This window comes from Melozone crissalis, unplaced genomic scaffold (assembly GCF_028551555.1).
Source record: "Melozone crissalis strain CALT ecotype California unplaced genomic scaffold, PUWL_Pcris_2 ptg000061l_1, whole genome shotgun sequence".
Taxonomy (NCBI): domain Eukaryota; kingdom Metazoa; phylum Chordata; class Aves; order Passeriformes; family Passerellidae; genus Melozone; species Melozone crissalis.
Genome location: NW_026535839.1, coordinates 10,986,791 through 11,013,448, shown reverse-complemented (window position 1 = coordinate 11,013,448; position 26,658 = coordinate 10,986,791). Strand labels below are relative to the sequence as shown.

The window sequence follows — 26,658 nt, the reverse complement described above, 5'->3', positions numbered from 1 at the left end:
AATGTGGTTGTGCTCCTTTTCACAATCTCTCAGTGGGTTTTAGTAACCTAGCACATTAACACATTTTTAGTAACCTAACACATTAATGTGGTTGTCCTCCTATTCACAATTTGCCAGTGGGTTTTAGTAACCCAACACATTAACCTCATATATTATTTGTAATAAAGAAGAAAATAACACTTCTGGCTAATCAGCCATACCAGTTCTGACCACACACATCCTGTTTGCCACTCTTTCCCTTTATCTGTGGATGCCTTTTGGTTGCCCACCATTCAGGATGAGTGCTGAGTTCCAGAGCACCGGCTCCCAGTGAGCTCCTTTTAGTCTGCTGAGTGCTGGTCACACTGATCACATTGTGGAGCAGAATTAAACCCTTTGAATGAATTTTATTAATATAGATAATAAAATCCTGGAACATTATGGGTGTTATATTCATCAGTCATCCAAAATTTCCAGCCTTAAAAAAACATGAGTAGTTTTGCCTCTTTCTGTGTCACCAAAAACCTACAAAGCAAGTATTTCTTGTTGGGCTATTTACAGAACACTGTGGGCTGCTTCATAGGAGATCTCAAGCCAACTGTCTTGATATTTTTCATTTATTGCCTGAGACAAAAACAATATTCATAAGCCCATGATTAGATTAATTTACTACTACTTTTTTAAACACAAATATTGCAGTTTGTTATTCCTGCATCATAGGTTGTAGAGAGCTGGCCTCTATAACCATGTGACTGATGAGAGTTGGTTACCTTTCCTGGAAGAAGTATCCTCAAATTATTATTATTATTATTATTATTATTATTATTATTATTACAGTGAAGTAAACTGCACAGTGAGCCTGGGAGCTTTTCCCACCCCCTTAGAGGAGGAAGGTGAAGGTTTTATCACTGCAATTATCCACACCACACAAAACCAGGAAATAAAGTGGGAGATCAAGCACAGTATCTAGTCAAAGCAAAGTTTCTACTGCCCAAAACCGAAGCAAATGGTCCCCTAGGTCTCACTCCTTCCCACATGATATTCTCAGAGCCACAGGGAAGGTGAGATGCCAGGCTGGGAGCAACAGGGGAAGAAAAGGGAATGTGAAGGATAGTCCCAGTCAGACAGGATGCTGCTGCTTTGTAGAAAGGCAAAGCTTAGCTGCTAATGACTACAGATGGGACTTTTACCTCAAGGAAAATTTATTTTCCTCCAAAATGAAATCAGGATTCCCAGAATAAATAGGATGGCAAAGCCAATGATTTCCTACTTTTCTTGTTAATATATTCATGTGAAACAAAGAGGGCACATTGTGAGGGAAAATAGCTGTTTCTTTGTTCCATGGAGAAATGCAGTAACCTTCCACAGATAAACAATTGAGCAAAAGTCTCTGAAGGGGGAGGGGGGAAGGAAGGGGGGGGAAGGGGAGTGGAGATTATTTACAGATAAAAGGCATTTTCTTATAAATGAGAAGGGTTCAGCTCTAACTCAAGGACCTCAGTAACCAGTTCAGAAGATGTTTCTTAACAGCAGCCATTCAAACAGAGTTTTCTGTGTATCTCAGACTCTGTATTTATTAAACACTACTTGTTCACACAGATGAGGCAAGGATTCATCCCAAGCATCCTCAGGTTTTCAGATGATGCCTGTGAACTTGATGGGATTTTAGCAGGATAATGCAAACCTGTGTGAGGTTCAGTGTGGTAATAGAATCATCAACTCACAGAATTATTTGGGTTGGAAGGGACCTTAAGGCTCCCAGCCTCCCTGCCATGGGCAGGGACACCTTCCACTGTCCCAGGTTGTTCCAAGGCCCATCCAGCCTGGCCTTGGACACTTCCAGGGATGGGGCAGCCACAGCTGCTCTGGACAGCCTGTGCCAGGGCCTCACACCCTAATGGGGAGGAGTTTTCTTCTAACAGCTAATCTAAATCTGCCCTCTGCTGCACTTTAGCATTAGGCAGCAGGGAAATTTGGGGTCTCTTTCTGTACAGAAATGAACCTACAGCTCCTATTGACTTCCAGCTTAGAAAGATAGCACTTCTGTAGAAATACCTTATAAGCTCCATATATTGTCAATATAACCAATGAAAGTTTATAAAGTGCTTGGTGGTGTTGATGCTAAAAGAGTAGCTATAAACCATTTGATTTCTAGTAATCCCCAGGACACAGTGAAAAATGTACAGTCATCCAAAAGCTGCTTTGTCTGGCCTGTGTTGAAAACCCTGAAGGAGATCTGTTTATCTGCACCACCTGGATTTAAAAATCAAGGATTTTATTTAGTCCTCAAAAGGCCCTGGTCTTGTTTCTGTACTCAAGTGGCAGGTGGGATGATCTCTCGCTCTCTGTGTCTGCCTAGGAAGCCAAAGGGGCTGTGTGATGGCATTTATTTCCACTTTCATTGCCTCTACCTGTGCTCACAGTGTGAAGAAGTAAAGCACCTCCTGCTGATGTCCCCAGGCATCAGAACTGTGCTGCTGCAGTGCCACCACCCATGCAGACAGGGGCTTTTCCCCTGCTCTCCCCAGGACAAAGAGATTCCAATTTGTGCCTCTCCAGTCCTTTGTGCTCTTTGGCCCTTTTTCACCTGTAAAAAACCCATAGCTCATCTTAAATTCACTGTGGTTTTAGCAGGTTAATATTCCATGAAATTTAAGTCCTTGCAGAAGCATACAGCACTATAATATAAATTTAATTACGAAGCTTTTAGAAATAATTTGCATAACAATTAGCAATTAAAGGAGTCACCAAATCCAAGTCACTTCTCTTGAAGCAGTTTTTATGCGACTGAACCTTTTGAAAACGGCAGGGTTTCTCTTGATTTGCCATTAGAAACAGTGTGCTTTCTGAAATAACAAGGTGATTAAAAATAACTGTGAGCTTTTGTACAGTGCTCTGTTGTCACAGAGACCTGCCCCACGCTGGTGGCAGCGCTGCTGGACAGAGGGACAGAGGACTCCAGCTCCAGGAGGTCTGAGCAGCTCAGCTCAGAGCCAGGAGGCAGCAGTGCCGCTCTTGATCTGTTCCAATGTGTCACAATTTCCTTTGTGTTGTGAATCTTTGCAGCTGACCTGCAGCTCACAGAAACCAGCAGTGTTTGGGAATGAAAGGAACAAGAAGGAGGTGTCTTAACAAACAAACTGTGGGCCTGATGGGACATAAGGGCAGATACAGAGAGGTGAAATAAGCGATGGGGGAACCATAAATTCCATAGGAATTCCACTAATTGACACAGACTGTTACTCACTCAAAACTGTGCAAAATCTCTGGATTTAGAGAAAAAGAACAGAGATATGAGGAAAAATAAAAATGGGGGATGTACATTAGAAGGGAGTCTCAGGCATTTCGGGAAGTTTGTACCTCTCAAGTACCTCAGCCAATGGGGAAAGAGAGAGGGAAATGTGGCTGGGAAATTAGGATGAAAAGGAGACTGTGTCCTCTAAAAATTTTGAGAGATCCCAGGGGAAATGCCCCATGGCCTCTCCTTTTTTACAAATGAGGTTACAGGACTCCTCTGTCTCCTTTTTGGACATAAACATCTGGTGTTTGTAGATTAATTTTCCTGACAGGAATCAGCTTTTGTTACCTTTGTCTTGTTACACCGTGCACTTTATTGTAACAGAATAGAGCTCTTAATGAATCAAAACCAATTGCTTCTCCAAAAGTACCTGGCATTACGGCATTCAGGTGTGTGTTAAGCAAGAGTTTTACATTGTCTTAAATAAGGACTCACAAAGCTGATTTTAAAGTAAAACAAACAAACAAAGTTTGTGCTTTCAAGACTGGCTCTGAAGAGCGAATGTTTTGTTTTGCTTTTGCTATCAGCCGCTCCCCCACGGCTGGTGGGACACAGAGACGGGGCAGTACATGGTGCTGCTTTTGCTTTTTGCTTGGCTTTTCGCTTTGCTCTTGCTTCTGCTTTGCTCTTGCTTTTTGCTTCTGCTCATTAGGTAGTTGAGGTAAGCAGTCCAAATTTTTCCTGGACTGTTTCTCCTTTCCCCATTTTTGGACCTACTCGAACCTGCTCTGGACCGGGACCTGGGAACACCAAGAGTTTGCACCTTGTGGCTGCAGCAGCTGCCCCAGCACCGGAGGAACTGATAACAGAGCAACCACCCCCAAGAGAGACTTTCTGAATTTGTCATCTTTTTCAGAGCAGTGACAGAGTGCTGTCATCCGGTGTTGTTTATTTTGTGTGCTGGGGGGTGCTGTGCCTGTTAAATAAACAGGTTCTTTCCACTTCTCTCCGAGGAATCCTTCCCGACCCAGTTGGACGGAGGAGCCGTGTGGGTTTGCTCTCTGGAGGGCCCCCTTTTGGAGGTTTTCTCCCAGATTTGCCCTAAATAAGAACAATTGTTTGACTTGCATCTGTACACCAGAAATACCAGATTTTAGCTTCCACATTTTTGGTGAGGGAGCCAGGGATCTGCCCGGGCACAGCCGTACCTAACCGCGACCCCGCCAGCCTCTCCATAGCACCAGCCCGGAGGGACCGACCTGTCACCGCCGCCCGCACCCCGCCCCTGCCCCGCGAACCTGCAGGTGTTCGGGAGTGTGCCCGTGGCCCCGGCGGCCCGTTCCCCGCCGATGGAGGGACAAGCAGCGTGATGCAGCTGCTCGGGACTGTGCCCGTGGCCCCGGCAGCCCGTTCCCCGCCTGCTGCTCGGGAATCGCGCCCAGCCCGCCGCGGGAGCCACGCACACACCCCGCGGCTGCAGCACGCACCTTCCACCTGCCGGGCTGATGCTGACAGACGACCGGGGTTCTTTATGGTAACGCTGTCCCTGTCTTCCGTTTACTTCTCTCTTTTTCCCTCTTTGCTCCTTTTCCTATCCCCCCTTAGTTTACCCTTTTTTATCAATAAACGATTCTCAGATATAATGTTGCTGATTTTGCGCTTCGTTTTCGTCCGAGAAATCTATCAAAAGAGTCCTCCCCGAGTCCCTCTTTTAGAGTGGAATGGGACGAGTGGTAGAAGGAATTTTTTTCTTGGGGGGTTAAAAATTATCCTCGTGAGTCCCTTCGTCGCAAAAAGCATTGTAGGCAGAAGTATTTGGTCTCTTTGACCAAATTCAGCTCAACAAATCTGAAGAGTGGATTGCTCCAAGAGAGAGGGTGAGGAGGAAAGGTGAGGACATAGCAGGGACAGACGGGAAAGCCTCAGACGAAACCAGGGCAACAGAGAGATGAGCGGTGCAGGTCTGGTCTAGTGAGCCAGCAGCACCGGGAGCGCACACGGCCCTGGCGAGCTGCTCCTGGGAAGCTGCACTGCAGCAGAGGGCACCAGAAAGCAACAGAACCCGCTCTGGGCTAGCAGCTCCTGAAATACCAATGTCTGCCTTACAGAGACTGGCGGTGGCCTTGGCTCTGTGCCCTTAGGTGGGAAGGAGCGACGAAGAAAGACTCCACAGCCCTGCGGTGCATACTTTAAATCAGCATAAACGCGGGCAGCGTTAATAGCCGTGCGCGCTGCGTGTCCCGGCTCAAACCCACGCTGTGGCCGCCACTTTGGTGTGGCTGCCGCGTGTTACAGAGGCACCGCTGCCCTGCGGAATGCCATGTCGGGGGTCTGTGATACGGAATGCCATGTCCCGGGTCTGTGAGACCCCTCCCGGGTCTGTGAGACCCCTGCGGAATGCCATGTCCTGGGTCTGTGCGACCCCTGCGGGATGCCATGTCCTGAGTCTGTGAGACCCCTGAGGAGTGCCATGTCGTAGGTCTGTGCGACCCCTGCGGAATGCCACGTCTGTGTCACCCCTGCGGAGGATGCTCCCGGCCCTTCCGCAGCCGCACTGTCGCTTCGCCTGCCAGGGCCACCCGTGCCATGTGCTCGCCCCCAGACCGGCACCTGACCCCCGGCATGGAGCCCTCCGGGGCAGCTCGACCGCTCCTCCCCGGTTCCACGCCCCTCCGCGCTGGGAGCGCCGGGCCCGCCCCGCCGGCCGAGGGGAGGCTGTCCCGGCCCTGCCCCGGCCCGGCGGGGCCCGTCCCCTCGGCTCCCCGGTCCGGCGGGCGGGCGGTGCCTGCGGCGGGCGGAGGGCGGTTCCAGGAAGTGGCCATATTGGATCCATTCAGCCGCAGCCACTCGCGGCGGGCAGCGGCAGCAGCGCTCCCGCCGCCGGAGCCGCGCCAGCCCCGGCCATGGCCGCCACCGACCTGGAGCGCTTCTCGGTGAGCACCGCCCCGCTCTCGGCCGCGCCGCTTGCGGTCTCTTTGTCGCTCGGGTGCGGGGGAATAGGTCCAGGGCACGGCGGGGGATGCGCGGCCGCTGCCCCGCCGGCGGCGCGGGGAAGCCGGGGCGGCAGCGGGCGATGCCGGTGCCGGTGCCGGCGCTCAGCCGCGGCGGGCGCGGGGAAAGTCCTTGCGGGAAGGTCCTGCCCGCGCCCTGGGCGGAGGGAGCAGCCGGGGAAGGGTTCCGGGGCCTCGCAGCCGCCTCTGCTGCTGGCACGGCCCCGGCACGCTGGGGAGTCCTGCCGGGATGGCCGGGATGCTCCTGCAGGGTACCGGAGCGTGTGTGTGCAGGCACGCATCACCCCGCAAAGACAGGCGGCAGGAAATGGGGTCAGACCTCCCCAAACAGCGATTGTTTACATACCGCTGGTATCCAAACACTCGGCAGTAGTAACTTAGCGGTGTGTATATAACACAGGGAGAGGCACGCTGGTTGAAACACGGGTAAAGCAAACCCTTGAGGCTGGCTGCTCTCTGAGCCAATGTATGAGGAATGCTGTACAGCAAATATGGAGCGTGACCCGTGCACTGCCTCCTCTCTGCAGCTCACATGTTGTATAACTGCTATCGGAAGTCAATCTGGCTAAAATCTGTCGGCCCAAAACTATTCTTTGTCTACAGCTTGAATTTTTTGTTGTTGTTGGAAGGGCTGCTCTCATTAAATAGCTCGGTGTTGTGTCTTGTACTGTCTCAGAGCTAAAAAACATTTTTACCGCATTAAATAGCATAGCTCTCCAAAGTCAAAATAGTCTGGTGTGATGTTACTAAATAAATGGGAACAGCAGTGGTGGCTGTCTGAATTATAGGCATGCCCTTTGAGCACAAACAAGTCCCTGCTACTGTTTTCTCTGTAAGCTACTTTTTGCCAAGGAGCTCAAACCCTGCTTCATTTCCTTGAATCCTGGCCCAAAAGTTTCCAGCTCAGGAATGACTTTTCAAGACTGTAACTTACTTGAAACTTGCATAAAGGAAAATTGAACTGGGGCTCTCATTTAAGAAAGCTAATGTTTCTAGGCTCTGGGAGGAGTAGATTAAGGTAATGACAGTGACAGAGAATGAAAACACCAAGACTCTCTCACTGCAATTATTTCCGCATTTGTATCATATAAAAATACTTTTAATGTTAATTTGCTGTGCCTGCTGTTGCCTGTGCAGGCTTTCATAGGCATTAGAGGAATCTAAAATATTGCCTAGTTCTGGAGAAAAAATAATTAATTTGCTTTCTTGTGTACTTACATCAATACTCTGTCACTTTGATTTTAAAAGAGGAAAGGGGGAAAAATCCTTCTGATGGTGTTTGGCTCTCATTTGGGCACCAAAGGGAAATGGCTGGGCTCCAGCATGGCTTGAGTGTCCAACTCCATTAGGAAAAAACCTGCTTGCTTTGTGCAGTGGGTAGGGATGGGCTTATAGGGATTTTGAGGGTGCGAGAGCACCCTCTTATTTCCATTTGATGTGGGGCACACATCTGTCCCAGCTGCTGACGTTCCAGCATCATGGAAACCTCATGATTCAGGTGTTCCAAGTTGTTCTTTCTGCAGGGCTTACAGGTTTCTTGTTGCCATTTTATACTCCCATACCTCAGCTCCCTGAGCATGAAGTCCATGTGGGAGTAGCCTGTCACTGCCAAGCAAAGGTGATGATAAATTCACTTATTTTTACCAGCTGTTTGTATTTGCAGTAGGAAGTAATGTTGAAAAAGCCTCTGAAGTGGGGTTTTGATACACAATGGGTCATGATTGGTGAAGCTATTTATAGGTGTCCAGCTGACAATGATATCCTGGAATGTAATGACCCTTAGGTTTGGATAATGTGTTTTGAAAACTCCCCAGATGCACACTTCCCTTGTGCAGTCCTCCAGATTGCCTCTGTCTCCAGCACAATAAAGTTCCCTTCAAGTGCTGCTGTTGGAAATGACCAACAAAAACAAATGAAAGGAAGCTCACCCATGGAAAACTGCCTCTGAGGCAGCAGGATCAGATCAGTGGTGCTCAACACCACCTTTGTTTTTGTGGCCGTATTGTTGTGAGAGAGGTTTGCTTCAACCCCTGGAGACTAAAATTTTCTGTTCATCTGCTCTTAGCCACAGCTGTGTTCAGGGCTTGGGCTGCAGGCATCACTTCTGGGGCAGCTCACCACCAGGGTGGAAGGAGGACTGATAAAGTTTGGTTCATTTATGAAATACTTTTATTTTGTCATTAAAGCTCACAGCTTCTCCATTGCCTGGGCTGGCCAGTGCTGAGTTAGCACATGTGGTGACTGCACTGGAGCAGACACAAGCAGTATTAGCAAGGATGTTGGGATGGTGAGTGGGAAACAGCCCAACCACCTCGTGCAGGTGGAAGTCAGAAGGTGCTTGAAATGCAGGAGCTCTGAAGGAGCTTGGAAAAGCTGGAAGGAGAAGAAGTGACTGGAGATGCATTGGAGAATAAATGAGATGAGATGTGAGACTGAGACTGTAAGACTTCTGCTTTCCCAAATCTGTTGCTTTCTCTCTTTTTAAATAAAGCACATTGAGCTCACAAAACTGTCTGCACTAACTCACAGCCTGACATGGTGGTGCGAAGGCAGTGGGCTCCAAACTGAGCAGTTCTGGGAGAAGAAGCAGGTGTCCTCTGTCTCAGGGTTGGGCTCAGATAAGAGTTCAACATGAAAAGCTAACTTTGGCTGATTGCTCTGTGTGGACACTGTGACTACCTGCACAGACAGGGGTGTGTGAGCATTGATTCCCAGGGCAGAGAGCACTGAACACATCACATGTACCTGGCATTGTGTGAGCTGTGCTGGGGACAGCTGTCCATGTGCAATCCTGAGATTTCCCTTCATGTAAGTGATTGACAGCTAGGCTGGTACTGGCAGCTTTATGATAATTTCATGTCCCTTAGAAGATCTTGGAGATAAAGCACCACTTTATGCAGAGGGAAGCTGAAGAGCAGTTTCTCTGCTGGAAGTAGATGATGGGATTTGCTTTGTCTCAGTGAGTTGCTGAGCTTGGGGAGGATCTGGCAAGTTTGTCAGCTGTGTGTGAGTGTTACCCGTTTACACACCACTGCCTTCTTGTCACCTGCTCCCAGCTCTGTGGAGGAGAGGAACCTTTGGATGGTGCCTGTTCTGCCACAACTGCCATTGTGATAAACTTCGTGTTGCTGCTGCCTTCTGTAAGCTCAGGTTCAAACCCACTGCCTAAACCTGCCCTTCCTGTAAGGGGCCAGTGTGATGCCTTAGTCTATGAGAGATGGGCTTGGAGAGTGAGCTGAGAACAGTTTGTGTTTCATGACCAGAAGTCTTATCACTGCAGGTCCTAAGCACAGGCTTACATTTTCTTCTAAACAAACTCTCAAGGAAACCTTTCCATGGCTCAACTCCAGTGGAAAACAGGGTTGATTTGAATTCAGACATTCCCTCTGCTCTCTTTTTCACCCAGGCAGTTGACACCATTTGGGAGTTCCAGTATTAAATCTCTTTGTCTGTTTCTGCTATTCAGTTATTTTACCTTTTGCCTGGAAAAACTCAAGTGGTTCCCCATGCAGCGTGGAGCACAAGTGACAGATTTTTCTCCAAGCTGGTAGAAGGCACCAGAAAGCCAACCCAGCAGGAGCAGCCCTTCTCCTCTTGTGCTGGCCAGCTCTCCTGCCTGTAGTGTATGCTTTTCTGGGAGGGAACGATGCAGAAAATGGCTTTCCACTGGAGGGGACAAATTGCCGGTTGCGTCTCCAAGCCTGAGATCCCTGCCCTGGAATTTCGCCTGTCCTCACACAGGAAGCCGTCTCTGACTGCCTCAACCACAGAATCAATTACCTCAACCACAGCCCATGGCAGTTCAACACTTCCTTTCAATGTATGCACTGGGTACAAACATTGCCCAGAAGATGATGTTTTTTGGTTTCTTTTTCCCGTTCCCCACTCTGGGGCTGTCAGTGCTGGTGAATCCAGGGTGTCTCCTTCCTGCAGCATGTTGTTGTGCGTGGGAGCTGCCGAGCTCTCCGGAGCTCTCCTGCCTGCAGTGGGTGCAGGCCGTGGGTGGAGGGACGTGAGCTGGCGGAGCCCGAGGCCGCGTGTGCCCTCGGCACCGGCAAAACAAACGCGGGCCCGAAGAATGGCTCCCTTTCAGGAGCCGGCACGGTGTCAGGCCTTGTCAAGAATGGCTCCCTTTCAGGAGCCGGCACGGTGTCAGGCCTTGTCGTCTGTGCTGGGGTGGCAGCTGTCAGGCAGTCCCCAGCGTTGCTGGAAGGCCAGAAGCTCCCTAAATATTATCTTGTGTGGCAGAACAGCAGGGCTGTCTCCAGCTGCGGGGAGAGGCACAGCCCTGGCTCTGAGTGCCCCGCTGTGCCCAGTCCTGTCGTCTCAAGGCACCACTGTGCAAAGCAGGGCCCGTCACTGGGCTGTTTTTCTGTCTGCAGGAGCAGCAGTCATGCTCATCTCCTTCCCTTCCCTCTGGCTCCAAGCTTGGGAGGGGGAGAAGCTGGCATGATGCTGAATTGGCTTTTCCTGGGTTGTGCAATGAAGAGGAGGAATTTGGGAGGTGATGGGACTGAGGGAGACGTGCAGGGCGTGGGCAGGCTGCACGCTTCACCCCACCTGTGTAGGGTAAGGCACATTTGTGGGATTAGTTTTGATTATTCAGAATGTTTTGAACACACTTCAGGCTGTGACTGGGAGAAGCTGCCCTGTTTGTTTCAGATGCCCTGTTTTGCAGCCTGTAGAAGTAACATTGTCCTGTCCCATACTTGTTTTGTTGAGATGGGCCTTGTGTTTATGCAGAATCTGCTTGTTTCTCTTCTTCCCCACATCTACATGACTGCAGCAAGCTCTGGGTTGGTTTATACCTGAAGCTTTGCATTTGTATTCACTTATCATAAAAGTGTCAGAGAGCTAAGAGAGCCCAAGTGAGGAAAAAAAAATCCTGAAAGTGCTCTTTGTCCTCAGTCCCAGCCACGTGCTTTCCTTCCAGAGCCTCTTCTCTGGCATACGTATCCATGCTCATCCAGTTTGTGACATTGGGATGCAGAAGGTAAACCCAGACAGGGAATCAGCATCCTCCAAATGGGGTGATGGGAGACTTTGAGAGAGGAGCGGGGTCAGTGAGAACCACAGGATTCTTGGACACAGCCCTAATCGCCGCTCTCGGCTTGTGGCTGACCAGGTCAGTGCTGTGAAGGCACCACTTTTAGATGTTCACATTCCTTTGTGAAACCAAAAAGTGTCTGTCTCCCACAGGCATGAAATTCCAGGGATGTCAGACAGCTGGAGCAAGGTTCCCATCGAGCTCTGTCTCGGGGCTCTTGCCCTCTCTGGCTGCACGGCCTCAGCCCCAGACTGTCACAGGAGCCAGAGAGGCTGGACTGGGTTTCCATCCAAGGCTTGGGGTTCTCTCATCCTCATCATCATTGCATGAGATGCTGTGATGAGTCTGCATTTTGTGTGCAAGGAGACATGTGGGGAATGCATTGAGTCCCCCACAGGCAGCCCTCAGCTGGCTCTGGCTGTGGCAGAGGCAGGGCTCAGCCCTCAGCTCAGCTCTGCTGAGTTCATGTCTGCCTGCACAGGGCTGTACAGGCATGCCTTCAGCTGTGGCTGTGTGCAGCATGTTCCCAGAGCTTGTGGTGATGCTGGAAAATGGAACCTTCCCGTGTCTGCCAGGACCTCCCTGCAGCCCTCAGCTCTGCTGCTGGGAGAGGAGACCATCCCTGCTGGGTGCCCGGGCTCTGGGGGCAGCTGGGGGCACAAGGGCATTGCCAGGTCCCTGCTCCACACCCTGCTCACAGCAGCCTTCCCTCCTGAGCCACGCTGATCCTGCTTTCAGCTCTGCCACGGGGAAATGCTGCCTGGGGAAGGTGGCAGCTGGCCTCCCAGCAACATTCCCCTTCCCTTTTTCTGCAGCAAGGTGCTTCCAGCTCATATTCCTAAATATAGATTTATTCTGTATTTTCATACAGAACAAATAGTGCTTTCAGCTTATTTTTTTGCTGTGAGGGTTTTTCAAATAGAGGTTTTCTTTTCCTTTTTTCTGTTGCCTTGATTCTTCAGATTAAAGGCATTCTGTGCTAATACACTTGGAGGCTTTCTGGAGGCATGTGTTAATAGGATATATAGCAGTCAGCTTATTGGTATGGTGACTCTGGTGTAGCCCTCAGAGGAGCTGAGTTGCTGTGGTATATTCTGGGATATTCTCTTTCTAATGTGTTCCAGTTATTATTACAAGAAGATGTGGTCAATAGCTGGAAGATCTGTTGGAGGAGATGCTGTGGGATGGTTGCATAAGCCAAACTGGGAAAAAGCATACAGTGGTGACCAAAAGCTCTTGGGTTCCCATTATATCTCTGTTCCCTTCTCTAAAAATATACTGGATAATAGTATTTATTGTAATTGGGCAATAAATTCTGGAAACGTATGTGGGAATTAGCCATGTTTATTTTAAGTGGTAACTAAAGCAAATAAGCTTGGTGACTGCTATCCAGCATGGCTTGTTTGAGTGATGGGGATCCAGATCCTTTTTCCCCTCTTCCACACTTCTTTTAAATTGCTCCAAACCTTTCTCATGCCAGTCCTTAAGGGTAGGCACTCAGTTTATCTCCTGGCTTTGTCCCACAGCCACTTGTGTTTGCCAAGTGTCTCCTCTTCCTCATGGAAGGATGCTGGGAAACCAAAAAGATTCCTCATCTTAGAGCAGCTGAGTGAACTGGGAATGCATCACTGCCTTGGGTGAACTTGGAGAAAGTCTGCACTAGATAAGGTGCTGAGATTAGGCTCTTGACAGGGTTAATTGGGAAGTCCATTAACTGAAAAGCCTCAGCAGCTTCTGAATAAATAATTTTTAAAAGAAACTAACTAGGGCAGTGTTGGGTGGCTTTGTTTGTATTTCAGGATCTTTTTTTTTCAGTCTGTTTAAAAAGTTTCATTTGTGTTTTGGACTTTGCTTGGTTTTGAATAGCTTATGGGGGATGGAATTCTCAGGCTGCAGAGAAGCTGAACTTTCTCATCCTTTAAGGTCATTTTGGAGGAAATGTCTTTCATTTTTGGTTCCATAGCTTTCTTTATTTTTAACCAACTTTCCTTAATCTCAAAGGCAGCCTTCATGTTTGCAAAACACTGTATGCACAATGCCTGGTAAATCCTGCTTTGCTTCGTTGTAAACTCCCATCCAGGACTTGTGATAGAGGCAAAATGCCCATTTAATCCTCTCTTGATTAAGAAAAACCTCACAATTAATTAATTAGGCTTTATAAATGTTATGAGGAAATCACTAAATAACAGTTTAAGAAAAGAAGCATGTGGGAATTTTGCTTGTGGTGAAAAAAAAGAGAGGAATTTAAGCCAGAAACAGTCAGTTTGTTTGCAGAAAATTAAAACTGATGTTGCATTCACAGGTTGTGAATGGATCAACTTGGATGTGTGTGGTATAAGAAGATGAGGAGCTTTCCTCTCCCTTGAGACTTGGCTTTGAGCATCAGCAAAAACTGTTGTTTTAAGCCTGTGCCATTTGATGCTGCAGATGCGTGTAGGATTTTTATTTTGTGTTCTGTGGTTTGTGGTGTTTCTCTGAAGGAGGAAAGGCTGCTGGGGCTGAAGTGATGCTGAAGGCAGTGCCCTCAGCTCAGCTGTGTGCTCACAAGTGCTGAAGGAGCAGAAGGGGAGCAGTGAAGGTGCAGGTCCCTGCTGGGAGTGCCCAGCATCCAGCTGGTGCTGGGACACAGCCCAAGGTGTGCCCAGCAATGGATGCAGCACAAGGTGTGCCCAGCAATCCTGAGTGCTTTGGCACCAGCCTTGGACACAGGAAAGCAATTAAGGAGTTTGCCTAAGGAGTTCCTCCCTTTATGGAGCTTGGCTTCTCTCTGAAATCCCTGTCCACCTCCTTAGGGAGGAGGCTGCAGTGTGTGCTCAGCACTGGGTTTTGCTGCTGTGCAGCAGAGCCTTTGCTTCCCGAGACTGCCCTGGGGCACGTGGGGCATTGTGAAACCTTGGCACTGGCCCAGGGATATTTTGAAAGACTTGTTTTCCATAGGTGCTGAGCATTGCACTTCACAATGCACTCGCTGGTCACTTGCTGGTTTGTGAATAGCTCTCAAAAATGGGTGCAAAAGTCAAAGGCAAGAACCTCAGCTCTTGACTCTTCTTGCTTCTGTAAAATAAAGTGGCTCTGATTTTTACTTGGATGTCTTGGTGGTGACTCCATATGCGGTTTCTTCAGTGATGTTTCTGCCTGCCTGCAGTGCAGCTGGGAGCCAGGAGGGATATGAATAAAGGCTTGAGTGTCTGGGAAAATTCTTGGCATTCTTAGAGGAGCGGTTTAACGGGGAGGGGGGCTGGGAATTGTGTTGGTTTAGTGGGAGGTTTTTTGGGGGGGACTCCAGTGTGGGCTGGGAGCTTATTGTGAGCATGCAGCAACTGGAGATGGCTGGCTGGCACAGCGGCCCACGCACCGAGAGCTGGCTTGGATGTGGCTCTGCTGCCTGTTGGAAAACAGAAGGAAGGAAAGGCACTTGGCATTGCTGGAGGGGAGAGCAATGCTAGGCATCACCATGTTACCTTTTACAGCTCTCTAGGGTTGCCACAGCAGGGAAAAATGACAGTTGCCCTCCCTGCACAGGCGTGGAAGGCTCATGGTCTCAGGTGCATCCTGGCTGACTGACCATGTGCCACCACCAGAGCGGGCAGGAGCAGGAGGCAGCAGAGACGAAGCTCTTCATCTTCTATTGTTGATGTTGTGGTAAACCAGCAGAATCCCCACATCTGTGGGCTTGCTTTTTCTTCCTTTCTTCTTTCCCCAGCCTATTATTAAGTGCTCCATGATGAAGATCTGAAGTTTTAAGCCCATGCTTAAGATTAATTGAAAACCTTCAGAACTGGCTGTGTGCTTGCATTTTGAAAATCTCCTTGAGATTAGGTGCCATTTAGATGTGACAATCCACTGGCCAGCCCTAGCTGGGTGTGCTTCCTTTTGTGTCCAGTGCCAAAGGCACCCACAAGGTCACGCCTACTCCACCTCTGCTGAGCCCTCTGCTAAGACTGACTATGCTCAGAATCCTCTCACAGTCAAATCTGGTCTCATTACCTCTCTTGGACCATCTCCTTCTGCTTAACAGGCTGCAAAGTGCAATCTCATTCACTGGTGCTGTTATACATCTATCTAATAGTCATTAGCCTGTGAGTACCAGACAGGTAATGTTTTCATGTGTGCTAGTGAGTGTTTTGAATGTTGCTCACACCACAGAGGTGTTTTCCTTACATGGGGTGTGGTGTTGCTGTTAAGTGCCCCTCAGCTCTGAGCTAGGCAAGAGGTATTTTCTTCATGGAAACACGAGTCCTTACTCGCTGCTGTCGCTTTGCAAATGTCAAGTGGCATTTATTGAGCCAGCATTCAGAGATGGAGAGATTCTCCAGAGAGAGGTAATTTGTCAAATTTCTCTGCATTGATCCAGAAGCTGGGCCAAGCCCAGGGAGTGCCTGCTTGGACAAAGAAGCTGAATTTGGCATCTGACACTGTTTGCCCAAAGGTCTCTAGGCAAGTACTCAACTGCTCCATGACTCAGTGCACTTGTGAAATGATGATAACTACAAGTGCCCTTGTAAGGAATCTTGCAGCTGTGGGCATTTGGGGGAGGTTGTGGGGCTGGGCTGGGGACCTGCCTGTGCTGCAGCCTGAAGCTGCCCCTCTGTGTTTCGTGGTTTGTGGAGCTGCTGCCCCAGGTGCCCAGGCTGAGAGGGGCCAGGCAGTGCCTGTGGCTGGCACACATGAGCCTGTACCTGGGACTGGATAAACAGCCAGATGTCACTCAGTCCTTTCTCTGCTCAGTTGCAAAAGGAGCCTCCCTGCACCAGGATGGAATGGTTTCCTGATTCCATGTCGTTCCATGCAGGAGACAAGGGAATAGCATCCTACAAACACCACTGGTGCATGTATTAATCTTTGTATTGCACACACTGCTGTGGATTGTGGATGGGGCATCGAGAGGGTGAAGTCATTGTTTTGTGCCCAGCAGCAGTGCCCAGCTGTGCCAGGCCAGCCCCTGAGCTCTGCAGCATGGCCATGCAGGGTTTGGGGAGCCCCCCTGCTCTTCCTCCTGCTGCTCTCTGAGTCACTCTGCTCAGGAACCTGCAATCTGCTAGCTCTGGATTTTCCTTCTGCTTTGATTTGACTGTAAATCAGAAGGGAGAGGATCTGTGTGTGCCTGGCACTCCATGTCCACGTGTTCCCTGCAGGGCAAAGCAGTGCTCCCCTGGGAGCAGCCAGTGCCACAGACCTGCTGCAGGGCATCCGTGTGACACTGATGATGCCTGGACCCAGCAAAGCCCCGGAGGATTTATCATGGTGTAAGGTCAGGGTGACATCCAGGACTGAGGAATTTAGAAACAAAAGTCTGCCTCAGTAGTGGGAATTGAAGTGCTGTGGAAAAGCACCATGCAGATGTTGTGTTGTTGCCTCTTTGTGTTTTCTAAGTGTGTGTGTAAAATGTAAGTGGGAAGAGAAGGATCTGAAATACAGCTGCCTGGTGAGCTCCTGGAAGACACAAGCTTCTCCCTGTGTGGGGCTGGCATGTGGAGAGCTGCAGCCTGGCCTCAGGTCCCAGGCTGGTGGTGCAGAGGTGCTGGAGGCAGCGTTTGGGAGCAGCAGACACCTTTGGGTTGAAGGTCACTGCTCCAGTGTAAGCCCTATTCATGTAGCAGAAAGGAGAGAAAACTCAATTTCCTTCCTTCTTGCCCTGTAGATCTTTGCTGTTTGGCCTTGGAAAATGTCAGCTGTTCATCTTTTTCTCTTATGTTCTGTTGAGCTGTAGAAATGGGAAAGGGCAGCTCAGATACAGAAAAGTTCTGTGCTGTCCCTCAGGGTATGTGTCCAGAAATCATCACTGTTTATCAGCTAAACCATGTGATGTTTTGTTTTCCCTCTTAATTCTGTTCACCAGTTGCTTGCACGCTTACTGAAGCAGGGCCCAGAGTTTACATTACGAGTCCCATCATGCCAGCTTCACCATTTAACAAAAATAAGCATCGCCATTTATGATTGTGGCATTCAATTACACTTCTGTTTACCCATATGCTTTCACCTGCATCATTCAGGGAAAAAAGCCCGAGGGTTGTCTCAAGCAGGAAACACAAGCATATGTCACTAAGGAGAATTTTGTGGTGGGATTATTGAAAGATGAGACTTCTAGAGATATTTTTTTCTAACCAACTGATATCAGAATGATCTTCTCTATACAAGGCCCACTCTGTTTATAGTGCTCCTGGTGAAAGCAAAGGAAGCAGGGGCAGCACATCTCAAAGCAGTCTCAGAACTGCTCTGCTCTGCACCAGGAGCCCCAGATAGGAGCACTGCAGCTGAGGGGCAGCTGGGTGTGGAGCTGGTCCCACTGCTGACATTCCCTGGTTGTGCAGGCAGTGGTAAAACCACTTTTCCTGGAACAAGCTGCTGAAAAATGTAATGACGCAGAGTGAAACTGATGCTAATTTGGAGGTGAAGCATGAAGAGAAACTGTGATCAGGTTTTTATTTTTTGAAGAATCATAGGCACACAGTTTGAAGCTGTAGCCTGTGCACTTCTCACAGGTTTCTTTTATTACTGTCTATGAAGAAGAACCAAATTAGTATGTGGTGCTGTGTTGACTCTCTTATGGGGATCTGGATTTGGTCTTTCTGATTGTGTTTCTCTTCTGCTTTTTGTTGTTTGACTTGCAGTAAAGGGCCAAATAACTTATCATCTGCAGTGGATGTAATACTTGCAGTAAGGGCCAAATAACATATAATCTGCAGTGGATGTAGTACTTGCAGCAAGGACCAAATACCACATGCTCTGCAGGGGCTGTGGTCTGTGGCCAGCTGCCCACAGCTGCCTGCTCCATCTGTGTGCCAGCCCTGCCGCAGGGCACAGCCGTGGTGACCCTGCATGGGCTCGGAAGCTGATGTGGGTTTGAAGAGCAGATTTTGGTTCCCTGGGCAGCTCTGAGCTGGTGTGGCCACAGGAATGGGCTGGTGTGCCATTGTGCATCCCAGATGCACCCTCAGTTTCCAGCAGGGTGTGTCCAGGAACTGGCATGTCTGGTAATTACAGCATATTTCAAGCACTGTGGTTGGAGGTTTCATTTGAGTTCTTGTGGTGCTCAGCTCTTGTGGTGTCCATCTATGCTACCAAGGACATGTCTGTCCTTCTGCTGCTAAGAAAAGGGTTCTGTGATGTTGCTGTCAAATCAGAGCTAAAGATACATAAGATATCTGACCTATCCCTCTGGGATGGCTGCTGTTCCTGTGGCCATGCCCCAGATGCCATTTCTGTGCCTGTTGCCTGCACAGAACATTTGTGAAAATGTAAGGACTTAGGATTTGAAAATACCTAAGTTATGCTCTGACCTTATGATGAATCTTTCATTTCCCACAAAATTCCAGATTCAAAATATGATTTATCCCCTTGGCTCTCTGCTTCAAGCCTGAAGATCTGCTCAAGGCACAGAAGTCTTTGGAGAGCATGTTCAAAGACTGCAAGTAAAACCCTGGCAGCTGCCCCATCATAGGATGTTATTAATGACCCAAGAAGGGATGTTCAGGGCTGCAGTTGCTATTTGAGGTCAGAGTTCCCACTTGGAGCCATTGCAGACTTTTAATTATCATGTTGTGCAATGGTGAAATGGGCTTCAAGAAGGGTTGGCTGCCTCATGGTTGTTTGCAGCCCCAGGATGGGGTCCTGCCTGGTAAGAAGCAGCAGAGTTGTCTCTGCAGGCTGTGAGATGGAGGTGCCTGGCTCGCACTGAGTGCTGAGGAGGGTAGGAATGTACAGGGAGCAGTGCAGCTGGAAAGGGCAGGGCTGTGATCCTGCCTGCCTCTGCCCTGGCTGATCCCAGCTGGCTCTGCCATATGCCCTGCCCAGCTCCTGTCCTGCAAGGCACTCTCATTGCTGCCAAAAGTATGGAGAAAGCTCTACTGAAATCCTTAGCTTTTGTTTAAAACAAACAAAAACACAAACAAACCCCCCTACACTGCTGCATTAGTGCTGCCCTCATTTACTGCAGCATTTGTGTTCTGGATTGATTATTTATGCTGAGTGTGGCAGGCTGGCTCCTGCTGGAAGGGGTTCTGTTTGGAATGTGACCTTGCCTTCACTGGCAGGTGAACTTTCAGGCTGTCCTTGGGCCACCCTGGCACGTGGGAGCTGGCCACAAGGGCAGGTCATTTGGGTGCTGATTCAGGGTGTGGGCAGGCTCCTCTCCAGCACAGCTCCTCACACCAAACTCCACAGGTGAGCAGTGGTTGTATTCACAAGGCTGTCAGGTTTCCAGGCTCAATGGATTGGAGAGAAAGAAATAAAACAGAGAAAACTTTTCTCCTCCTTTCTTTATTTTCCTTGTCTTCCTACTTCCCAGCAGCTGTTGCCATTGTTTATCCTAACACAGCAAAATCCCTTTGGAGCTGAATGACAGCTGAACACACTGCAAGCACAGCAAATGGTTTTCTGCTTTGGTATCAGCACTGCCTTGAACTTGAACCAGGTTATTTCTGCTGCTTACAGAAATAAAGGAAACTGCATTTCAAGGTCACTGGCAAAAATTATTCCACTGAAGTCTGGCTCATTGATTTAACAGCTTTGAGAGATGGCGAGCAGCTCTGAGTAGGTGTATTCCTGTCCTGTAGTGAAGAGCTACTGAGTGCCAAAAAAAGAAGAGAAAAAGAGCCCTGTGTGGATGCATTTGGGTTTCCTGCAGCCAAGGCATGACTGAGTTCTCAATGCAGCCTTGCCTGGCTGGAGCCTATTTAAATGCAGCCTTGCTGAGCTGGAGCCTATTTTAAAATCTCGAGCAGTGGTGCTGCCTGTTGCCTGGAAACCTCCTCCCAGCCTCAGGCACTTTCAGCCCAATCATAGCCAGCGGCAGCCTTTATTTATTTCCCATCCAAAATGTCATTCCAGGCTTCTGGTTTGTGTTTTTGTTTGCTTGTTTTTGTTTATTACTTAAAATGAAAAGACACAAAGTGTAACCATCAAAACCTGGTTCCTTTCTGTGGGAACAGCCTGCCCGGCTGTCACCGCATTGCAGAGCTGGGAGCTGGCAGCTGGAGCTCTGGGAGGTGCTGGGGAGGATGAGGAGTGGAGGCTGAGAGCCTGAGGAAGCCCCCTGAGCTCAGCTGGTGCCTGCAGTGGGTTCCTGTGCCTTGTGCCAGCCTCTTCCTCCAGGGCAACGCCAGACTTCATCAGCTCTGGGTCTCTGCCCAGCTCACACGTGTCCCGGGTTCCCCTTTCCAGTGTGGTTGTGCCACCCCATGTGGGATCCACAGCTCAGCATTTGGCTGACTGGAGCAGCTCAGATTCACCTTTAAAACACCCTGTGTATCCTGGGGTCTGAGTTGTAGCACCTTTAGTACACCCTGTGTATCCTGGGGTCTGAGTTGTAGCACCTTTAGTACACCCTGTGTATCCTGGGGTCTGAGTTGTAGCACCTTTAGTACACCCTGTGTATCCTGGGGTCTGAGTTGCAGCATCTCCCTGTGCTGACAGGTGGATGGAAGAGAGTTAAACTTGGAGATCTCCCTGTCTTAGGGGCTGGTTTTATTTTTAATTCAGCTAAACTTTGATCATCTCAAAACCTTAATTGCTGACATCAGTTATACACGGAAACTTTAAATGATTGCTCTTTCTGCTAAGTTAGTGAGTGTGATTGATCCTGATTGCACAGGAGAGGATGGATCACAGGAGCCCAGCTATGATTCAATTGTGTTTTTGTCCAGGGAGTCACTTGGGAGAGCACTGAGCTAAGATAATCTGAAAGTGGGTAAAAAATGCTAAATGGAACAGCCAGAAGGTTTATGTGTGAGGCATGGAAGTTGTTTCAGCTGTTCACAGGTTGTTCTTGTGATTTAAATGGTTTATTTTACAAGACTGAGAATATTTGTTCTACCAAAGGCAGAGCTAAAGGGAGCTTTGACTCAAGATGCAGTTGAACAAAGGTTTGTGTTTTGTTTAGCAACCTTACTGCAGGCACAGAGGCAAGGCGTATCACGTCAATTATTTTCCTCTTGACTTCATTTGACAGGCAACTTAGGCTCTTCTCAGGGATGCTCTTGTCTCTCAGTTTTAGTGCTGGGACATTAAATTCCAATTGTCAGGAACAGACAGAAGAACCAGTGCCAAATCAAGGGCAGACATTTTTCCATTCCCATCTTCTGTGTGCTGGTGGTTAAGAAAAGCAAGCAATTGCCAAAGAAATTGTGAGGGTGAATTCATCACAGTTCATTCTCTGAAATCCTGTCTCCTTGCTTTTCCTTGGGTGGGTAAGAGCCTGAGGGGCTCCAGGGAGGATGGTCTGGTCCCTGGGTTCAGACATCATTTCTTAGTTGTGCAGAGAGGTGTGCATCTGCTGAAATTCCAAACTTTCCTGGTTTTAGCCACCAGAAAGAGAAATGACCCTTCTGTCAGCTCCTCTTAGCTGGACTCCATGTCTGCTCTGCTCTGCCTTTCTGTCTAGCACAGGTCACAGAGCCGCTGTCTCCTCGAATTTTGCTGTCTTAGTTCCTAAGCAAAGCCTCTACAGGTGATCAGCTTCTGTGGGGGAGGGAAGGAACAGAAGGGAGAGCAAAGTGCACACGGGGGAGGCAGGAACAGGAACAGCAGAGGAACAGAGGGAAGCTGTGTGCTCACAGATGGCAAAGCAAGAGGGTTCCTTGCCCTGCCTGTGCCAGCGGCACCCCCGGCGCCGAGCGAGCAAACCTCGCTGCGTGTGGCCATGGCAAGGGGCAGCGACAAGTACTCGGGGAAAATGCACAGTCTGTCAAGCTGAATTCTCTGCTGGAGGGTTTGAGAAAATGAAATACAAAAAAAGTCCAAGAGAAATGAGTGCTAAAACACACCGTGGTAGGTGTTCCTTTGCTAATCTCTCCCAGCTGCATGTAGTTGAAGCTCACACTGGTGTTTTCTTTACTTTGGTGCCTGGTAGCTTGGTTCCCCCAGCCCCCCATGAAGATCAGTATTTCACACCCTCTCCTGCTGTTGGTGGCTGTTGGGGGGTTTGTGCTGGGGTGTGCCAAACACAGGCCCTTAGGGGCACTGCTGGGCTTTGCAGAGCCCAGGAGGGTGGTGATCTTGGTCTCATCAGCCTGATCTGCCATCTCTGTGCAGTTTGCTAATCTGGCTTCTTCTCCCTGGCAGAATGAAGAGAAGAGGAACCTGTCCCTGGGGGGCCATGTGGGCTTCGACAGCCTCCCGGATCAGCTGGTCAGCAAGTCTGTCACACAAGGCTTCAGCTTCAACATCCTCTGTGTGGGTGAGCACTGTCCTTGCAAGCAGCCATGGGGGGAGGCTGGGACCAGCATTTATTGAGTGTCCTGCTATGCCACCAGCCTTGGCAGTGACTTCAGCAAGTCAGAAATGCCAAACTCTTATAAAACACACTGAGTCAAGGCAGGAGGATTTCTGTAATCAGTGGGTTATTGCTCATCATCTCTGCTGCAATAGCTCTGCAATAGGAAGGATCAAAGGAAGGCTGTATATAGCAAGTTAAGTGTTTCCATATGCTGACTGGGGTGGCTGCATGAGCAGCTTTTGCTGGATATGCTGTCTAGGTAGATACAGTCAGATGCACCATGGGTTATGTGGGAGCTGCTGTTGGTAACTTGGTTATTTCTGAGTGTGAGCCTGCACCCCAAATCTGGGCACAAGAGGTTTGTGCCTGAGCTGTGCCTAGTCCGTGCTTTCAAGGTGTCAGCATGGGCATCTCTGTGCTTAGAAAGGAAGAGGGACTGTTCCTTACTGACTTCCTTACTGACTTTCAAATAACCTTATTTTATTCTTGGCTTTTAATTTTGGTATTGATGTGATCTAGCAGGCAATGCTGACTGGAGTACTAGAGACCAATTCCCTTCAGTGATGAGATGAGCATCATTTCTCTTTTGGCTGGTTCTTGTAGGGTGTATGAGGTCTGAAGTATTGTAACCTGCTAGACCAGCAGAAATACAGCAGCTCCCACAGCTTTCTATAGATTGTGCAGTGAAGGTTATTTCCTCAGATTTTGCCTCTCTTCAGCCCTATGACCAGTAGGGCTGTGTGTAGTGAATAAGGAGTTTAAATGAGGAGTGAATAAGGAGTTTAAATGAGCCTCCTTCTAGGCCAAACTGGAAAATATCACTCTTGTTTCATTACCAGGAACAGCAGTTCAAAGCCTTTCTGCTCACAAACAGCTTGTCAGCCAAATATTCTGGGACAGAGGTTTTTGTGATGCATCCCAGGTATCCTTCAATGGCTGCTAAAATTATTCTCTGCACAGCTTCTCTAGTGCAGATTCCCAGGCAAAGTCAGAGGTCATGGAAAGGAAGATAGTGTGCTTTGCTGTGCTGCTGTGTTTTGTGTGGTACTGGGAGGCAAGCCCCAAGTGCTCTGTGCTGTTTGCATCCAACATGGGAGCCCTTCAGGAAGGCAGACACTGTCTGTGTGACACCCGTGTGACAATTACACGTCTGTGCATGAGCCACTCGTGATGACCTCCCACAGTGTCATTCAGTTCTCTAATCAACATGCTTTGAAGTGGCAAATTCCCAGTGCAGTGAGCTGCTGGTTTGTGCTCCCCAGGTGAGACTGGCATTGGGAAGTCCACGCTGATGAACACCCTGTTCAACACCACCTTTGAGACGGAGGAAGCCAGCCACTACGAGAGCGCTGTGCGCCTGCGCCCGCGCACCTACGACCTGCAGGAGAGCAACGTGCACCTGAAGCTCACCATCGTGGATGCAGTTGGATTTGGGGATCAGATCAATAAGGACGAAAGGCAGGTCTTGTGCCATCTGCTCGGTGTTTCTGCCTCGTGCTTAGACATCAGCTGCCTGCGGTTCCCCTCGCAGCGCTGCAGGAGTGTCTGTGTCTCTGGTAGAGGAGTCGCTGCCTGTAGTGGTTCTGGGGACAATGGGTAGAGGGTGAACAGCCAGAAAGAGAGGTCACGGGAGGTCTTTCCAGCAGAGATTGCTGTCCTCCAGGAGCATGAGCTGTTAACCAGCTGTCCTCAGAGCAGGGTCAGGAATTATCTGTTCTGAACTGGTCTCATTTAACTACACAGACATCTTGTTCAAGCCCCAGATAAAGGCTTTCTGGGGTCCCAAGGTGTCTCCTTGGTCATGTTGCATTGCTGCAGACAGATAGCTGAGCCCTGAAATCTGAGCAAAGTTTGATATGGGGAAGTAGTCATCTTTCTGTGCTCCACTGTCCTTAGACCTTGCAGTGCAGCCTCAAGAATCTCCAGCAACCTTTGGATTATAAGGTCTGTGTGCAAACCCCAAACTTTCCCATTGCAAAGCTGAATTGTTTGAATCTTATAACTTATTTTTAGTGAGATCATGGAACATCTAGGAGAATTCCTTCAGCCTTTAGGCAGTTTAGATTTATGCTGCAGTGGCTGGTTTGCTAATGGGCTGGTTTTAGTTACAGGCCAATCGTTGAGTACATTGATACGCAGTTTGAAAACTATTTGCAAGAGGAGCTGAAAATCCGCCGGTCTCTGTTCGACTACCACGACACGAGGATCCACGTCTGCCTCTACTTCATCACCCCCACCGGGCACTCCCTCAAGTCCTTGGACCTGGTGACAATGAAGAAGCTGGATAGCAAGGTAGGGCCTTGGAGACTACAGCCCCTCTTCCTGGAATGCTTCTGTTGGTGCTGATTGTCCTGTGGAAGGTTTTGTTCCTTCTGTGCAACTCCTTCCTGCATGGCAACTGAGAGATTCTTAGACTCTGGTAAAGCTCTGTCTGGCCTGGGGGTTGCTGAGGTCCTGTGCTTGTTTTCTCACTGACTTTCCTGAAGAATGTCAGGGAAAGCCTGTTTTCCTGTTGGTTGTGTAAATTCCAGAGTGTCCCTGTACTGCAAGAATCTCACCCAGATTAGCTGATATTTATCAGAGCCATCAGCTGCAGCTCCATTGGGTGTGCAGGTGAGGATGCCTTCCAGCTCCAGCAGTCAGATTGTGGAGTCCCCTTTGCTGTCCTGACCTGTCAGCAGGGACAGAGGGGCTGAGAGCCCCCAAAACTGCAGTTGTTCTAAGGTGGTGGTCAGTGCTGAGGAGACAATGGCTGAGGAGAAGTGTTGGCTGTGTGTGCTGGTGCACAGGGAGTGTGTGAGCTGTCACTGCTGGCAGTGCCAAGTGATCTGGAGAGGAGATCACAGTATCTTCTTAAAGTGGATCACAGTATCTTCTGTGGTGAGGAATTCCCAATGTCATAGGAATCCTAAAAATGGATGATGAGAGGGTCTGCTGGGGTTCTTTCTTTGTGCATAAGCTGTTCTGCCTTAGGGGGCAGGGTGTTACCTAACCAACAGCTTGCTTATGTTCCTGGAGCTGGGAGCAAGTTTCTGACATGGTTTTGGGTGTTCCAGCTGGCTTCCAGGGAGCTGCAGGAGGCTTCAAAGGTCACTAGTGGCAGCAGAATCTCTTCTTTTCTTCTCAATGGTTTCCTGTCTCTCAGAGTATTGTTTTAGCAGCGGGGTGGTTCCTTTGAGGTGGCAGGTGCTGTTCAGCCTGCAGAGGGACAGGCATGGGACCCTGCAGGACCTGGGGATCCCCTGGATTACTGAGGGAGCATTCTCCTCTGGCTGTTGTTCACGTGCAGCTCTGTTGGACTTTTCTGCTGGGTTGAGCTCCCCTGTGCTTGCCCTGCTGCTTGCCCTTGCCACCCTGGGCTCAGGGCCTGCTTTCCCTTGGCCCCAGCCCAGAGCAGGCACTGGCTTCCTGTTGCAGTGGGCTGTTTGTGGCTTTGGCTGTTACACTGATTTCATCAGGAATCCGAAAACTTTCCCTTAATAAACTTTTGTCTCTTGGTACAGTGCCAGCATTACATATTCCCAGAAGTATTTTTGGAGGAAAGCTTTTGCACTATTCCCCTTGGTGCTGGTAGTCCCACAAAGCCTTTCTCCCCTTTCCTTCTCATTCCCTACTTTCACATCTCCCTGTGGTTGCCTTTAATGTGGCCCTTTGGTAGTACCAAAATAAATCCTTTGTGCTTGTGCACAGATGAAAACTTTGTGCGCAGGCAAACTTTTTATATTTCCAAACTTCCACTTTAATATCCCTCTCTGGAGTCATTTTACGCCTTTGTTCTCATCTCCCTTCTTGCCACAGCATGAGAACATCCTGGATTTCATGCTGTGGTGGCCTCACACAAGTGGGCACATGGAAATGAATAAGCAAGTGGAGCCCATTGATATTTTCTGGGCATCAGGGATTTATGTTGCATTTCTGCAGCGGTGTCATCCCAGGACATGGGAGCGCTTCCCAGGCGCTCCCTGAGGGGCTGTGCAGCGCTGTGCCCCTTTCCCACTGCAGATGAACCATTTGTGCTGGGTGAAGGGGGTGTTAGCAGAGCCCACGCAGTTCTGCCCTCTCAGTGGGAGCAGAGGTGATGTGCACTGGCTCCTGTCTGCTGCTGTGTGAGCACACTTGTGGGGTTATTAATTGTTGTGGTGTTGTGGGTCCCAGGAAGAGGTGAGAG

General features: G+C 49.2%; 1 protein-coding gene across 3 annotated transcripts in view; it reads left to right on the top strand.

Annotated features, from left to right (window-relative positions):
- Positions 1 to 6,069: 6,069 nt before the first annotated feature.
- The window catches only part of SEPTIN8 (septin 8), a 35,551-nt gene continuing 14,962 nt past the window's right edge, over positions 6,070 to 26,658 (top strand). For 2 of the 3 annotated variants that reach the window (XM_054288157.1, XM_054288158.1), the window contains exons 1-4: positions 6,070 to 6,150; positions 22,337 to 22,451; positions 23,753 to 23,948; positions 24,596 to 24,782. In XM_054288157.1, coding sequence (XP_054144132.1) covers positions 6,121 to 6,150; positions 22,337 to 22,451; positions 23,753 to 23,948; positions 24,596 to 24,782 — 528 coding nt within the window. In that variant the 5' untranslated portion in view covers positions 6,070 to 6,120. The remainder of the gene's footprint in view (positions 6,151 to 22,336; positions 22,452 to 23,752; positions 23,949 to 24,595; positions 24,783 to 26,658) is intronic. The other variant, XM_054288159.1, reaches the window with a different exon arrangement.